The sequence below is a fragment of the Danio aesculapii genome, chromosome 4 (assembly GCF_903798145.1).
Source record: "Danio aesculapii chromosome 4, fDanAes4.1, whole genome shotgun sequence".
Taxonomy (NCBI): domain Eukaryota; kingdom Metazoa; phylum Chordata; class Actinopteri; order Cypriniformes; family Danionidae; genus Danio; species Danio aesculapii.
The window spans coordinates 3313439-3330960 of record NC_079438.1 but is presented as its reverse complement, the minus strand read 5'-3'; the positions used below and the strand labels follow the sequence as shown (position 1 = coordinate 3330960).

General features: G+C 38.5%; 2 protein-coding genes across 2 annotated transcripts in view; both read right to left on the bottom strand.

Moving 5' to 3' along the window:
* psmb10 (proteasome 20S subunit beta 10) overlaps nt 1-5614 on the bottom strand; it is a 9806-nt gene extending 4192 nt beyond the window's left edge. The window contains exons 1-3 of the mRNA XM_056454577.1: nt 5411-5614; nt 2166-2259; nt 1101-1198 (exon numbers count right to left, since the gene is read on the bottom strand). Of these exons, the coding sequence (XP_056310552.1) occupies nt 1101-1198; nt 2166-2259; nt 5411-5469 (251 nt within the window). The 5' untranslated portion in view covers nt 5470-5614. The remainder of the gene's footprint in view (nt 1-1100; nt 1199-2165; nt 2260-5410) is intronic.
* Nucleotides 5615-10556: 4942 nt separating this feature from the next.
* LOC130221915 (zinc finger protein 345-like) lies at nt 10557-17441 on the bottom strand. The gene is made up of 3 exons (XM_056454474.1): nt 17370-17441; nt 16744-16873; nt 10557-13121 (listed from the first exon to the last, which is right to left on the bottom strand). The coding sequence occupies exons 2-3, from the start codon at nt 16826-16828 to the stop codon at nt 10867-10869; spliced, it is 2340 nt and encodes a 779-aa protein (XP_056310449.1). The 5' UTR covers nt 16829-16873; nt 17370-17441; the 3' UTR covers nt 10557-10866.
* Nucleotides 17442-17522: the final 81 nt, after the last annotated feature.

Here is a 17522-nt window from a genome sequence, read left to right as displayed (position 1 = left end):
ATTTAGACTGATCTGGCAACCGAGTAACATTTAGACTGATCTGGCAACCGAATAATACTTAGACTAATATAATGGTGACCTGACAAACAAGTAATTTTTAGACAACTATAATGTTGACCTGGCAACCGAGTAATATTCAGACTACTATAAAAGTGATCTGGCACCCGAGTAATATCTAGACTACTATAATGATGACCTGGCCACCGAGTAATATTTAGAACACTATAATGGAGACCTGGCAACCGAGTAATGGTCATCTGGCAACAGAGTAATATTTAGACTACTATAATGGTCATCTGGCAACCAAGTAATATTTAGACAACTATAATGGAGATCTGGCAACCGAGTAATATTTAGACTACTATAATGGAGATCTGGCAACCGAGTAATATTTAGACTACTATAATGGAGATCTGGCAACCGAGTAATATTTAGACTACTATAATGGAGATCTGGCAACCGAGTAATATTTAGACTACTATAATGGAGATCTGGCAACCGAGTAATATTTAGACTACTATAATGGAGATCTGGCAACCGAGTAATATTTAGACTACTATAATGGTCATCTGGCAACCAAGTAATATTTAGACTGGTAAAATGGTGATCTGGCAACTGAATAACATTTAGAATACTATAATGGTGATCTGGCAACAGATTAATATTTAGACTACTATAATGGTGATCTGGCAACAGAGTAATATTTAGACTACTATAATGTTGATCTGGCAACTGAGTAATATATGGACTACTATAATGTTGATCTGGCAACCGAGTAATATTTAGACTACTATAATGTTGATCTGGCAACCGAGTAATATTTAGACTACTATAATGGTGATCTGGCAACCGAGTAATATTTAGACTACTATAATGGTGATCTGGCAACCGAGTAATATTTAGACTACTATAATGGTGATCTGGCAACCGAGTAATATTCAGACTACTATAACAGTGATCTGGCAACCGAGTAACATTCAGACTACTATAACAGTGATCTGGCAACCGAGTAATATTCAGACTACTATAACAGTGATCTGGCAACCGAGTAACATTCAGACTACTATAACAGTGATCTGGCAACCGAGCGTCTCACTCACTAGATATTGGGAGCGATGTAGTGGATCTTCATGCAGTTTTTATCAGCCACCACCATATCATCTGTAGCTCGAGTGTCTGCACCTAAGATCACTCCGTCCTGAAAGAAAACAAGACGTATTTTATTTAGCATCATTCAACATAAGCACCATCATATTAGTTTAACCCTCAAACCTCTGTCAAATTCATTTTAAAGACAAATATCACATCAAAATAAAGGCAAAGTTGTCAAAGTTTGAATATTTGATGTGTTTTTTTTATTACTTCACCTCTATAAGAATCACAGTTTAATATAAATAACTGTTTCCTCTACTGTTCCATCACTGAAAATAAAATATTAAGCAGAATTCAGTAAGGTCAGACAAAACCTGAAGATCTGGTGTCTCTAGTCAAATCTGTTGGGTTATGACTGTATACAAATCTAAACATATTAACAGAAAGTAAATAACATGTTAAATGGTGTACAGTTCTACAATGATTGTGTACATGATTACGTGTTTTACTGAATCATGTGGTCTCCTGTGGACATTTAAAGTCTTTAAAATAAAGATTTCTCAAGTGCTGTTTATCAGAGAGCAGATTACTCCAACACATCTCTAATCATAATAGTGTTAATAACTCATCTCTAATAACTGATGTCTGTTCTCTTTGTCATGATGGCAGTAAATAATATTAGACTAGATATTCTTCAAGACACTAGTATTCAGCTTAAAGTGACATTTAAAGGCTTCACTAGGGTAATCAGGGTAAAGTTAGGGTAATTAGGCAAGTCATTGTATAACAGTGGTTTATTCTGGAGACAATCCAACACTAATATTGCTGAAGGGGGATAATAATATTGACCTTAAAATGGCTTTAAAACTATTAAAAACTGCTTTTATTCTAGCTGAAATAAAACAAATAAGACTTTCTCCAGAAGACACAATATTAGAGGAAATACTGTGAGAAACTCCTGACTCCAAACATCATTTGGGAAATCATTGGAAAAGAATAAGAGGGTGAATGATCTCAAGAGCTGTTAATGAACTATACCAGCATGAGCTGCATGCAGAAATGTAAAACCCTACTTTAAACACCAGGCCGGCGATGGTGGTGCCCGTCTTCCTGGCGTTCGGTGCGCTGTAGCCTTTCTCCGACAGGTTTGCTTCCAGAACTGCATTTCTGTGTGATGAATGCATATATTTGCACATACATGCTGTTATTAAACACTGTAAACATGTCAGTGAATTCAACGGTAAACCAAAATGTAAAAACACTACGGTAAAATCCCTCACCTGTTTAACTGAAGGTTTCCTTAATATATATATACACAGTAAACTGAACTCCCTGTGTGACACTTCACCTTTAATGCTCTTTATGTCACATCACTGCTGTACCTCTTCATTACTCTGTTCTCTTGAATTCTGCAGTGTTTAATGCTACATCTTATGTTGATAAAGAGTGTTTAACGCATTGCCTAAACATTGCAGTGTTTATCAGTTGTGTGAACGACTCTAAGGCTGCGTCTGAAACCGTCTACTACTCAGTAGGTACTGCATGTGAATTTAAACGTGCTACTCGGCTGTTAGAAAAGTACACTCTATACAGTATGAATGGAATACTACATCCGCCATTTTGTCATGGTCACGTGACCTACCTGCGTCAGTTACATCGCTTTACTCTCATTCATGAATTCGCTCGCGGTGCATCATGGGATAGCGCAGCGTGCATGAAATGCGCACACCAGAATATCGCCGGATATAGTAGGTCATCCGGGTACTTCTCACATACTGATTTTCCAATTCTATGAATTCAGACACACTACTCGGCTGGCGTACTGATTTTAGCGTACTATACAGTATGGAAGTATGCGGATTCGGACGCAGCCTAAGTGTCTTCTGTATATTAATATGTTCCTCTGCTTGTAGGAAAAGTAGCTGTGTTTTCGTCTGTGTTGTGTCGATGTTTGTACTTCAGAACAGTGATGTACACTATATAGTTGTGTCTTCAGAACAGTGATGTACACTATATAGTTGTGTCTTCAGAACAGTGATGTACACTATATAGTTGTGTCTATTGTGTTTCCAGTATTTGCTCATAATCAATAAATGATGTCTTTATTATTTGTGTACACTTTGAGCACTTTGAATTGCATTTATAGTAATAAACTATTAGTATTATTGATTATTTTGTGTTTCAATAATAAGGTTCTGCTTTTAACAGTGAAATATATCAACGGTGTGGTCTACTTCTGGACTCTAACCTGAGCTAAGAGCAGCACAATGCAGTTTACTTCACTGTAAATGAAGAAATCTGTCAACTTGACATTAAGAGGCAGCTGCGGTTGCTGGACTTTAAGAACATGACGGACATTTTTACATTTCACAGTAAAGTACCGTATTCTGTACATTTTCTTTGGTCATACGTATCCGTACATTAGCAGCTTTCCATAAATATTCATGTTTATTTCTGCTGCTGAATTGCATTATGGGATCTCGATCTTTCGTCCAACAACGTTGAACTTTGAAACGTTGACTATCCTGCACGTTTAATAGTTATTGTCTGTCGGAGTTGTTTTAGACTTATTTCTCTGTATTATTTTGTGTTTATTATATTATGTCAAACCACTGAAATGTCAATAAAGTCACTTTGTTAAACTGTAGAGTTTAAGAGTTGAATTTTCAACATCAGAAGTGGACAGAGCAGAGATCAACATCCCATAATGCAATTCACCACCGCAAATAAACACAACACATGCAAAATACAAACTGTTCAGTTCAGGTATTATTTACAGTGTATATATATATATAATAAAACACACACTATCATGTTCAAACATTTCTTTAAAGATGTCTTAAAACACATATGAATACTGGAGCAGTGTTTCCCAACCCTGTTCCTGAAGGCACACCAACGGTCCACATTTTCAAGCTCTCCCTAATCAAACACACCTGAATCAACTCACCAGAACATTAGAAGAGACTCCAACACCTGAAGTGAATGGGTCAGAAAAGAGAAACACCGAAAATATGTACTGTTAGTGTGCCTCCAGGAACAGGGTTGGGAAACACTGTACTGGAGGACTCTCCCTTCATTTGGAGGACAGTAGCACCTTTCTGTGCTTTATAACATCCATCTCAGAGTGTGTTATAATGTATTTATATTTAATATATTTAAATAAAGGTGTCCATAAACCATAAGAAGTCCATATAAAAGATTTAAGCTTATTTTATTGCTGAATAAACTTCAGTTATTATTGTTACTCATACATTTAATAATTCACTTCTTTACAAGAAAAGCAGAATTAGTGAAATAGCGAAGCACTTTATGATTATTATTAATAATATTATTATATTTTATCTTTTTATTACTCAAAGTGTTGAATGTGCCGGCTAATAATGACGCTGCATTCTTCAGTGTTAAACAAGAGTGAACAGATGACTGAATATTTGTGTTTTCTCTTATGATGGAGGCGCTAATATATTAAAGTACACAAGACCTTTTCCCAAACATATTTCTGGATAATCTTTATATTACCCTGCTGAAAAATCCAGCTTAAACCAGCCTAGTCTGGTTGGCTGGTTTTAGCTGGTTGACCAGCCTGGTTTTAGAGGGGTTTTGGCCATTTCCTGCCTGGTCTTAGCTGGCCAGGCTGGAAAATGACCAGCTAAAACCAGCTTGACCAGCCTGGTTTAAGCTGGACATAGCTGGTTTTGGCTGGGCTCCCAGCTTGTTTAGGTTGGTCAAGCTGGTCATTTTACAGCCTGACTAGCTAAGACCAGGCAGGAAATGGCTGGAAACCAGCCTGAATATGGCCAAAACACCTCTAAAACCAGGCTGGTCGACCAGCTAAAACCAGCCAACCAGCCTAGGCTGGTTTAAGGTGATTTTTCTGTAGGGTATACATTTCTTGCATATTTAATATGTAAAATTCTAATCTCATACAATAATTTCCAAATCTTTTAATGTATATTTTTTGAGGTAAATAATTTAATAGTAGCCTATTGGAGTATGATATGCAATTAGAAAACGTAGAAAACCTTTTGGTGAATCAAAAGCACACATTTATGAAACTAGCAGAAGCTAATCCAGTACATATTAGTGAATAAAATCACTGAAATCCAGTATTTGAAGCTCATAATTAAATATAAAGTGAGGGGAAACGACTGCAAACATGTTCACTGTACAGAAAAAAACTAACTTCAGCTCGTCTGGTTACGGGCCTTTCGTTGTGTGCATGCTAGCGCTTAGCAATCATCGTCTTATATCACCTACAATCATTTAAACAGGTTGTACATCCTGTGAACACGGTGTGTGCCTCTGTCTGTCTCACCTGCGTGTGTTCTCGAAGGAGAATCCTCCAGTCAGTGTTTTAGTCGATGTGTTGAGCATCTTTCACCTGCACGAACACAAACACACACTGAATGATCATCTAAATTAGCTTTAGCGATTAGCCTGTCTGCCGCGTCTGTGCGTCAGCGATTATAACGCCGGAAACTGCGCTTTCACTTTCACTTGTGAGCTTCACCCGAGTGGATCAGTTACAGAAAAGCTCTGTGTGCGTAAAAACAAAGCCTGCTACCTTCTCTTTTTGTTAGTCGAGCTATCTGCAGTGTAATTTTAGCTACTATGAAAAAATCGATAACAATATCATTTGATTAGATGATTCTAATTCAAGACTTTTATTATTTATTTTGATCTACCTACATCACCTGTCTGACAAAATAATTGCGTTTTTTGTACATGATCATTTAATTATAGGTGAAATGTGCTTTTATTAATTTGATCACACTTTGCAATTATATTTCATCAGATCTAATGATCTAATCTATTTACTAACATGACGACAATAATGCTTTGTTCATTGTTTGTTACAGTATTTTTAAATATTTGTTATGAAAACGATGTTGATCGCTGCATTAGTAATAAATGCATTAGTAAATGCTGAACTATGATTAATAAATGATGCATATTTAATCATGTTTAATGTTCATGTTCATAAATACATAACTAATGAATTATTACTGTAAATAATGGTCATTAATTTATGTTAACGTTGACTCAACAATGAAGCACAAGCATATTAATGACAATTACTTATAAAATGTAATCAAGTGGCTTTATATTTGATCAATAATCCAAGCTATACATATTAAAGTCGACAGTGCTTTGAAAACACATTTAGACTGATATTTATTTTGTCAGGGAGAACATTACTGTGTATGTTCAATGAGGAAAATAAAAGAAAAAAGGGTAGATCATTTAAAACAATATTCACATTTAAAAAATAAATGAGAATTGTTAGTTTTATGTTCATCAGCAGCTCGATGTGAAGCACAGCACTGGTGTATAAGACTGAAGGGTTTATTCTGAGAGAACAACCATCTTCAATGTACTTTATCCTGCTTATTACAGGGCTACTGGCCACATATTATAAACAAAACGTTTTGCTGTATTTATTAATTTTTAAATTAAACACAAAGCTGACAGATTGAAAACAGCTGATGGAGTATACACTAACCTGTGCATATTTTACGCACAACCATCTCTAGGGTTTACAGAGAATGGTCTGACAGAGGAAATATCCAGTGAGCGGCAGTTCTGTGGGCGCAAATGCCTTGTTGATGTCAGAGGAGAATGGCCAGACTGGTTCCAGCTGATAGAAAGGCAACAGTAACTCAAATAAGCACTCGTTACAACCGAGGTCTGCAGAAGAGCATCTCTGAACACACAACACGTCCAACCTTGAGGCGGATGGGCTACAGCAGCAGAAGACCACACCGGGTGCCGCTCCTGTCAGCTAAGAACAGGAAACTGAGGCTACAATTCGCACAGGCTCACCAAACATTGCTTTCAAGTTCACTATGGCCTCCACAGTCACCTGATCTCACTCCAATAGAACACCTTTGGGATGTGGTGGAACGGGAGATTGGCATCATGGATGTGCAGCCGACAAATCTGCAGCAACTGTGTGATGCTATCATGTCAATATGGAGCAAAATCTCTGAGGAATATTTCCAGTAGCTTGTTGAATCTACGCCATGAAGGATTGAAGGCAGTTCTGAAGGCAAAAGGGGACTGACCCGGTGCTAGTGAGGTGTACCTAATAAAGTGGCCGGTGAGTATGTTGCCAGATTGAGTGAAAAAAGTTGTGAGGTGATGAGCGATTTATTCAAATCTAGACTGAGCTATACAAATTACGGGAGCTTCCTGAGAGAAATAACAAAACAGGAGGGTGGCGGGAGATGGGTGTGAAATATGGGAGGCTCCCAGGAGAAAGGGTAGTCTCGGCAGGTATGGTGGCCTCTTATAAATGGCTTCTATTCAGCGTGAGCCCTCATGTGTCTGTTGAAGTGTTTTATCATTCATAATCTGGGAAAAATCCTTCTGAAAGTGACGGTATCGTTCCTCGCTGTCTCTGTCATTGTAGTTGTGCTGTGAGCTCTGCTATTCTTTAACTCTGTTAGTGATATTTACAGCTGTCTCTTTATCTTTACACTTATCCTGTTTGGTGTGAACTGGCCTTAAATCCTAAGAAAGACCTGATATTTTTATGTTAGGCTTCTTCTGTATTTCTGCAGATCTGAATGAGGATCAAATGACTGAGTTGAGCTGTGAGAATGAAAGCCCACCTGTTAGCTGCTCAGGATCTTCATGTTTGACTCTGAATGTTTCCTCAATCTTCAGGTCTTCACTCTCCTCTTTAATAAAGGCCATCTTTATAATAGTGGAGCTCAGTCGCTTCAGCAGGAGTTTCTCTGTCTGTTTAAGAGAAGAATCAACACAAAGAAGAAGAAATCAAGACACAACCTCTGTCTGTGTCTCAATCACTTCTCTAGCTGACTAGTCAGTGTGCACTGGGAGACTATAATCTCTTACATCACTTAATAAGACACAAAAACACTCCAAACAACTGTTATAAACTAATGAAAGCATATAAATCATTAATGTTTAGGCGTTTGTTAATTATATCTGATACCAATGTGTGAAATGATTCGAGTCACTGAATCGTTTTATGAAGCATTTGATTCAGTTGACTCGTACTTTCTAGACGCTCAGTTTCTCTCATCTCTGGATTTTACAGTGACTTTAATCGTATTTACACTGAATTTCGACACTAGAGACAAGCAGTACACACAGAATATCTCTTTACTACGCTTTACTCGCGCAAAATAACCGCTAATAACGTTCATTTCAATTGAACGACCCGTTGTAATGTGGTAATTATATCCGAATTGCTTGTATAAATAATATCTGGAACATTTCTTTGTTTAAACACATTTAATGTTTAAAAAACAAACCTTTCCTCAAGTCTGTGGGCAGCAGATGCAGGAGCGCTGCGCATCATTATGACGTCACACGGGAATACCAAAATAAAAGTTAGCCCAAACTAAATCATAGACGAAGAAAAACATTTACATATAATAAATATTTAAAAATACACGAATAATTCATCATAACTTCTGTGAATTCCTTCATTTGTGTATCTAAAAGTGTGTAGTTACTTTTATTCATTTAGAGAATGAAATAGATGTAATAGTTCTACATGTGTTTTAGCAATATGGGATTAAGATCAAGATGGCATTAAGACATATCTAAAATCATTTAAAAATGACTTTATATCAAACGACAGTTGTGCATATGTATTCAAAATATGTATATATCTAAAACACACCTTTATTTGATTGTATTATTTATCGATTAACACGGATTATAACATTCAACATTTAAGTTCAAGCATAGACATTAAATGTAAACGATGTTTTGAATAACAGTGGTGATTGACAAAGTTTTGTAGTAAACTCATTGCAAACTCGGTGAAACTCATCACTATGGACAATTTAGCTTACCCAATTCCCCTATAGCACATGTGTTTGGACTGTGGGGGAAACCGGAGCACCCGGAGGAAACCCACACCAACACGGGGAGAACATGCAAACTCCACACAGAAACACCAACTGACCTGTGTGTGTGAATGAGAGTGTATGGGTGTTTCCCAGCACTGGGTTGCAGCTGGAAAGGCATCCGCTGTGTTAAACATGCTGCATAAGTTGGCAGTTCATTCCACTGTGTTGGCTCCTGATAAATAAGGGACTAAGCCGAAGGAAAAAGAATGAATGAATGATAAACAATTAAATCAAAATGGATTTCAACATGAAATAGCTACCTTAATGTTTTTAATTTGAGATGTTTAAAACTAGTGTTAATTTAGTTTATTTATTTGTACGGAGACAATGTCCAACATGACCTGTGCCACAAGTTGCAATATAAAGGGCTCTACAATGCAACCATTTCAGTTGTGTTTGTGACAAAAACTTACCGTGTGCGACCATGAAAAATATATTAAGGTGCACATGTGCGACTGACCTGATCAAAGCTAAAAAAACCACAGCTACCACATTCTCATTACACATCAACAGTGACATTTCACACTGGACATTGGTAATGTCTTTTGGGAACACTTCCCAAAATACATTATAATTTGAACGGCATCTATGCCTATGTCTGTTTTTCCTTATCCCGAGGTCTCCGTAATCCTGGACCAGGCCGTATCCTGAGCAGATGCTGTGGTGGTCATGGAGGAGTGGAGAGCATGAGACTGATTCCTGAAAGACCCCAGAGACAGACGAGTCTCCACATTGATCCTGAAGAGCCAGCCAGTACACCAGCCGGTGACCTACTCACACCTGCAGAAATTTGGCCAGAGGTGAAATGGTCGCGCCCAACTGAGCCTGGTTTCTTTCCATCACTTTGGTCAATTGGTGAAGTTTGTTCCTCCACTGTCACCACTGGCTTGCTTGGTTTGGGACTTGTGGAGCTATGCATCGATGGATTTGCTCTTCAGTGTTTGGACTTTCAGCAGTGAAAATTGAACCACACTGAACTGAACTAAACTGAATTTCAACTCTGAAAACTGGAGTGGCACAGTTTCAAAATACACTCTCAGAAATGAAGGTATGCGAGCTGTCACTAGGGTGGTACATTTTCAATAGGTATGAATTTGCACCTAAAAGGTCCATTTTAATACCTCAAGGGTACATATATATTATTACCTAAACATTTTAAAAAGAGCACTTTTGTTCTTTTTAGGTACTTAGATATACTTTTGAGGTACCAATATGGACCCTTCAAGTACAAATGTGTACCTTTTGAAAAGGTACTTCCCTAGTGACAGCTCGCGTACCTTTATTTTTGAGAGTGTACATCAATCTTCTATGTTAAGCTGCTTTGACACAATCTACATTGTAAAAGCGCTAGAGAAAGAGAGATGAATTACAAAACTGAAATGTAAAATCAATGTACAGCTGTTCTGGTCACTCACCCACACTTAAGTCCATGCCAGAGCTCCCAATGACCTCTTGAATCGGCTTGAAGAAGAACAGAAATAACTTGCCATACAGACAGAGCAACGACAGACATATGCTTCCTGTTTTGCTCTGAAAATTGACGAAACTAAGGTCATTATATAATCTAGGCACTTTAACACTGATTGAACTTTATTAATAATCCATATGCACATATATATATTGGAGCGACCACTGATCAGGATACCACTCCCTTCAGTTCCCGGACTAGTACATTTTACCTTCACTTGTCTACAGTGAAAGACATAGAGATGTCCATCTTTTTTGAAAGTCTTCAAGTCTTAATTCAGAAGAATATATAAGTCTTATTCTTCGGTTTCTGCAAGTCTTTCCATCAAAGTCTTTTATACTTCAAGAATTACAACAGTTTAAAGCCTTTCCTCTGTCAAATGAGACAGGAAATACATACTGAAAAGCCGTTCTCTCATACATGAATTTTTTTATGGTATTTCAGAATTGTACAATTTCTAAAACTTTTTCCACATTGAGGACAAATGAACCGCTTCTCTACAGTGTGACCCGACACGTGTCTCTGAAGGTTTTGTTTACGGCTGAAGCTTTTTCCACATTGCTGACAGGTGAAAGGCTTTTCTCCGGTGTGAATTCCTATGTGCTGAACAATGTAATGCCTTTTACGAAAGCTCTTGCCACACTGGTGGCAGATATAGCGCGTCTCTCCACTGTCAACACTTATGTCGATTTCAAAGTGTCTGTTTAGAGTCAAACTACTTCTACGTGGTTTGGAGCTGCAACGCCTCTCTCCAGAGTACATCTTAATGTGTCTTTTAAGGTTAGTATTTCGACTGAAGCTTGTTCCACATTTTTGGCAGGTGAAAGGCTTTTCTCCGGTGTGAGTTCTCACGTGGTTATCAAGGTCATATTTGTTTCTAAAACTCTTCCCGCACTGTTGGCAGGTGTAGGGTTTCTCTCCGGTGTGAACTCTTAGGTGCTTTTTAATCCGTCCTTTTAGACTGAAACACTTTCCACACAGAGGGCATGTGTAAGTTTTACGTATGCCGTCATTTCCTGTGTTAATTTCAGGGCTTCCATCTAGAGGTAAACCTGTTCCGTGTGGTTTGGAGCTGTAAGGACTTTCTCGAGTGTGAACACTCATGTGTCTCTTAAGGTTTGTTTTTCGGTTGAACCTTTTTTCACAGTGATCACAGCTGAAAGGCTTTTCTCCAGTGTGTGTGTTCGTGTGTTGGTCAAGATTATATTTGTTTACAAAACTCTTCCCGCATTGTTGGCAGGTGTAGGGCCTCTCTCCAGTGTGAACTCTTAGATGGACCACAAGCTTTGCTTTTTGATTGAAAGACTTTCCACACTGAGGGCACGTGTAAGCCTTTCTTATGCTGTCAATTCCTGTGCTCATTTTAGGGCTTACTTCTAAAGGTAAATCTGTTCCGTGTGGTTTGGAGCTGTAAGAACTTTCTCTAGTGTGAAGACTCATGTGTCTCTTAAGGTATGTTTTTCGGTTGAACCTTTTTCCACAGTGATCACAGGTGAAAGGCTTTTCTCCGGTGTGACTCCTCATGTGGTCATCAAGGTCATATTTGCTTTTAAAACTCTTCCCACACTGTTGACAGCTGTAGGGTTTCTCTCCGGTGTGAACTCTTATGTGTCTTTTAAGATGTGCTTTTTGACTGAAACACTTTCCACACTGAGGGCATGTGTAAGTCTTTTTTACGCTGTCAATTCCTGTGCTCATTTTAGGGCTTCCTTCTAAAGGTAAACCTGTTCCGTGTGGTTTAGAGCTGTAAGAACTTTCTCGAGTGTGAACACTCATGTGTCTCTTAAGGTATGTTTTTCGGTTGAACCTTTTTCCACAGTGATCACAGGTGAAAGGCTTTTCTCCGGTGTGACTCCTCATGTGGTCATAAAGGACATATTTGTTTCCAAAACTCTTCCCACACTGTTGACAGGTGTAGGGTTTCTCTCCGGTGTGAACTCTTATGTGGTTTTTAAGATGTGCTTTTTGACTGAAACACTTTCCACACTGAGGGCACGTGTAAGTCTTTTTAACGCTGTCAATTCCTGTGCTCATTTTCGGGCTTCCTTCTTGAGGTAAACCTGCTCTGTGTGGTTTGGAGCTGTAAGGACTTCCTCGAGTGTGAACACTCATGTGTCTCTCAAGGTTTGTTTTTCGGTTGAACCTTTTTTCACAGTGATCACAGCTGAAAGGCTTTTCTCCGGTGTGAGTATTCATGTGTTGGTAGAGATTATATTTGCTTCCAAAACTCTTCCCGCATTGTTGGCAGGTGTAGGGCCTCTCTCCAGTGTGAACTCTTAGATGGACCACAAGCTTTGCTCTTTGATTGAAAGACTTTCCACACTGAGGACATGTGAATGTTTTTTTTCTGGCATGAATTGTCATGTGCCTTTTAACTCTTCTATTTTGACAGAAACCTTTCCCACACTGCTTGCAGCTGCAATGACTGTGTCCAGTCTGAAGTTTCATATGGCAAATTAGAGTTGCATTTTGGCTAAAACTCTTTCCACATAGTTGGCAGATGAAAGGCTTAACTCCAGTGTAATCTTGACAACTTTTTTGTGGGAAAATATTATCGGCATGTGAGCAAGTAAAAGATTTGTCTCTAGTTATGAAATCACAGTGATTAGGTTGATATTTCTCTTCCTCTTCTTTCAGTACTCCATTCTCTTCTTTAAGTTCCATTAAATCTAAGGTGAAAGAGACAAGTTGATATCAATTAACAGTGTAATACCCCAAAGCAAGAGGCAAGAAAAATCTAGAAGGTCATGATATTTGAAATGTCACTGACAGCTCCCTGATCGATTGAATCTGAGAGCCGAGCATTCACAGAATCATGTTCAATTCTGCAGGGAAACAGTACTTGTGAAGACGTTCAGCCAGAATCAAGTTCCATCTTGTAAAGTAATTGCTATTTAAAAGTACACATAATCTGCATTTACCATCGGATTATTACACCATTGCAAATCTCTTTTTACATTTAAAGTCAAGCTTTTATCTGGCTCACACATACTTTAAGACCACAGACATAAGCTCAGAGCTCATAGTGACTTGTATATTAGTACTCCATTTCGTCAGTCACTACGAGTTACATTTTTGACTGACAAATTAGGGATTCTGCTTAGAGAGATGTCCACTCTTGTGATCCAAGATTGTCGTCTCTGACTAAACCTGTCAGATTTGACCCCATACCCTGGCAGCTCATGGTACTTAAAGAGTATCCCAATGTATCGAGCCAGGTTATGTATCGGCTGTCCAAGACTGACAAATCTCTAGTTGCCAAACCACTGGCTGAGAATGTGTCATTAAGTATTGTTAACAGGTAACACTATGATTGTAATTGAATATCAACTTAGAGATGTCTTCAGGTCAGAAACTTTAACATGTAAAGCTTGGAAAAGATTGGCCACTGTGTGACCATCTAAGTTCCTGGAGTCCTACCTTCCAGCAGATTTCAGTTGCAACCCTCACCAAACACACCTGCCTGTAATTATCAAGTGCTGTTCGAGTCCTAATTGATTGGTTCAGGTGTGTTTGATGAGGGTTGGAGCTGAAAACTGCGGTCACACTAGAGTTTGAGCTTGCGAAATTCTGTCATATGGCGCTGCAAAAAGGGGCAGGATTAAACAAGATAATTAGACATGTAAAGAAGCGAGCGATTGGTCCATATTTTGAATTCCTGGCCAGAGAGGTCATGTTTTGATCCTCGATTGGTCTCACGCAGTCAAGTGATGTGATTTCGCAGGTCAGAGTTCAACAAGCTGCAAACGAACTGCTAAACTTGATGCACATGCTTGCATTTTCTTGTCTGACGCATTCGCATGACCGCAGCTGAAGTCGGAATGTAAATCTTCAGGAACAGGGTTGAGCACCCCTGGTAATTTCCTAAAGGCATGTAGATGTGTTCAAGACATGACTCTCATGAAATGTGGATTTTGAGGCACCCTTTGACAAAAACTCATGGGCTGTTTCTCAATTCTAAGAACGCAGAGAACGGACTTGCGTTCTTGTGAAGACCGGTCTTGCCAGGTCACCTCGGAAAAATGAACTCGGGAGACCACGAGAACAGAGAACGCGTCCTGTGAGAAATGAGATGATGTGTTCTTCCTGATGGTCACGTGACTTTGGCAGTTGATGATGACGTTACATGAGGACGCAAGACCGCTAAAGAATGCATATTGAGAAAGCCACGATCCTTACAATTTAACATCACAAATGGCTTTAGACTACACTGACTAAAAATTCTAGGAGCTTTTGTTTATAGGAGGGGTGTCTTTGAGGGCCGGTGTCCTGGAGAATTTAGCTCCAACCCTAATCAAACACACCTGAACCGGCTAATCAAGCTCTTAAGCTGCGGTCACACTGGACTTTTCTCCCCATAGACTACCATTCATATCCACACGAATGCATCAGACCGGAAACACAAGATCGTGCAGCAAGTTTCGCAGCTCACTGCGCTGGAAAGTTCAAGCTTGTTGAACTCTGACCTGCGGAATCGCATTACTTGACTGCGTAAGACCAATCGAAGATCGAAACATGACCTCTCTGGACAGAAATCACATTTGCTTTTTTAATGTCTAATCATCTTGTTTGATCCCGCCCCTTTTTGCAGCACCACACTACTGAATTTCGCAAGCTCAAACTCTAGTGTGACCGCAGCTTTACTAGATGTACTAGAAACTTCCTGGCAGGTGTGTTGAAGCAAGTTGGAGCTCAACTCTGCAGGACACCAACCCTCCAGGACTGAGTTTGGGAACTCCTGGTTTACAGTGTAAAAATGTAATTTCCTGTTGCCTGCAGGTGGCGCAATGACTGTATTTCAATATTGGCATGTAAATGTGTTCAGGTCAGGACTCATTTGCATTTGAGGCAGAGTGGACATTGCATGGCTGAGCTTAGGCATGACCTGGTATAAGATTCTGACGGTATCACAAACTTGGTATTGTGATTACTGCTTTAATATATATATATATATATATATATATATATATATATATATATATATATATATATATATATATATATATATATAAATATATATATATATATATTCTTTTTAAATGTCTTCATTAGTTTCAAAAACACCGATTTATTTACAATTTAAAATGGCATTTTTGTCCTAAAAAAAACAAAAAGTAAATACAAATGTTACACATACCTTAGGGGCGGTATAGCAGAACATTTTGACGGGTTTAAAACCTTGACTTTTTCCAAACCGTGGTATACCTTGAAAACGGTATTCGCCCCATGCCTAGCTGAGCTGTAAAACTTCTGCATTAACCCAGCAGCTCTGATCTCTCCTGCAGTGTAGACTAATACGTGGTGATATTTCAGAATATGATTAGGACGTATTTGAAGTAGGACATTTGAAGTAGGACACTTCCTTAATCTCACTGTTGTGCCACCTTCAAATGTCACCAATGCAGGAGATCATGTTCACGCTCTTTATCTCGAATGAATGACCACATGAAGTAAATACAGTGGTAATTTATAGTGAATATTAAAGCGTTTTTAACATGCTTCTTATTTGAGCATCTGGTTAAGATTACACAACAACTATAAGCATAGCAACTATAGAAGTAGGGGCAGCACGGTGGCTCAGTGGTTAGCGATATGCCATGACAGCAAGAAAGTTGCTGGTTCAAGTCCTGGCTGGGTAAGTAGCCTTTTTTGTGTGGAGTTTGCATGTTCTCCCCGTGTTGGCGTGGGTTTCCTCCGGGTGCTCCGGTTTCCCCCACAGTCGTAGTTACTGTTCACTCATTTTTATCCTAGAATAGGTGTTCAAGGTGAGTGTGGACCGTTCTTTCCACATTCTCTGAGGTGAATATTGGTGTAAAACTGTTATTTATATGGGTATTATGTACTAAACATTCCCCATGACAGCAGATTAGCTAAACAGTAAACAGTAAAGTGTGCGGCAGATAGAGCTTAGTGACTGAAAATCAGGAATATCAAACTCAGTTCCTGGAGAGTTTAGTTCTACACACTTGCCTGTAGGTTTCAAACAATCCTGAAGGACTTAATTACATTGATCATGTCTGTTTAATTAGGGTTAAAGCTAAACTGTGCAGAGCTGTGGAGTTCGACACCCGTGATTTACAGGATCAGCAGCTTTAAATAATCAATATGATCCACTCGCTAACTACATCAGCAGTTAATTTGATGAACAAAGGAGCGGTTTAGGATCAGTTATGCTAAATTTAGCACTTTCGATGATGAAAAGGAAAAACATTTAAATCATTTTCTGTTTAATTAGTGTAGATCTGCAGATCTGAATGAGGATCATATGAAATTAAATGAATGAAAGCCAACCTGTTTGTTGCTCAGGATCTTCATGTTTCAATGTGAACACTTCTTCAATCTTCAGGTCTTCACTCTCCTCTTTAATAAAGGCCATCTTTATAATAGTGGAGCTCAGTCGCTTCAGCAGGAGTTTCTCTGTCTGTTTAAGAGGAGAAGAATCAACACAAAGAAGAAGAAATCAAGACTAAACCTCTGTCTGTGTCTCAATCACTTCTCTAGCTCACTAGTCAGTGTGCACTGGAGGACAATAATGAAATACATAACTTGATAAGGCAAAATAAATACACAAAACGATATATATATAATAACAAAGTATATATATAAAGTGATTCGATTCAGTGAATCGTTTTACGAAGCATTTGATTCAGTTGACTCGTGTCTTCTAGAAACTGTGTCTCTCGTCTCTGGGTTTTACACTGACTTTAATCGTGTTTACACTGAATTTCGAGGGGAGAGTAATGTTAGCCGCTGCGTTTCTGTTTACTCGTGTGCGAGTGCGCTTTCCTCGCGCAAAATAACCATTAATAACATTACTTCCTGTCGAATAACACTTTTTTCCGTACTTCTGCACTGCTTTTAAAAATTACCAAAGTCTTTTGAGATTAATTAAACACGTTAAAAGTTTAGACACAAACCTTTTCTCAAGTTAGTTTATTGCAGTCAGGAGCGCTGCGCAGCATTGTGACGTACAGGAATACAAAATAAAAGTTCGCTCAGTGAAGGATCGCGGAGAGCAAATAACTCTTCTGTTTCATACACAAAAATCTAATAATTCAACATATTTTATA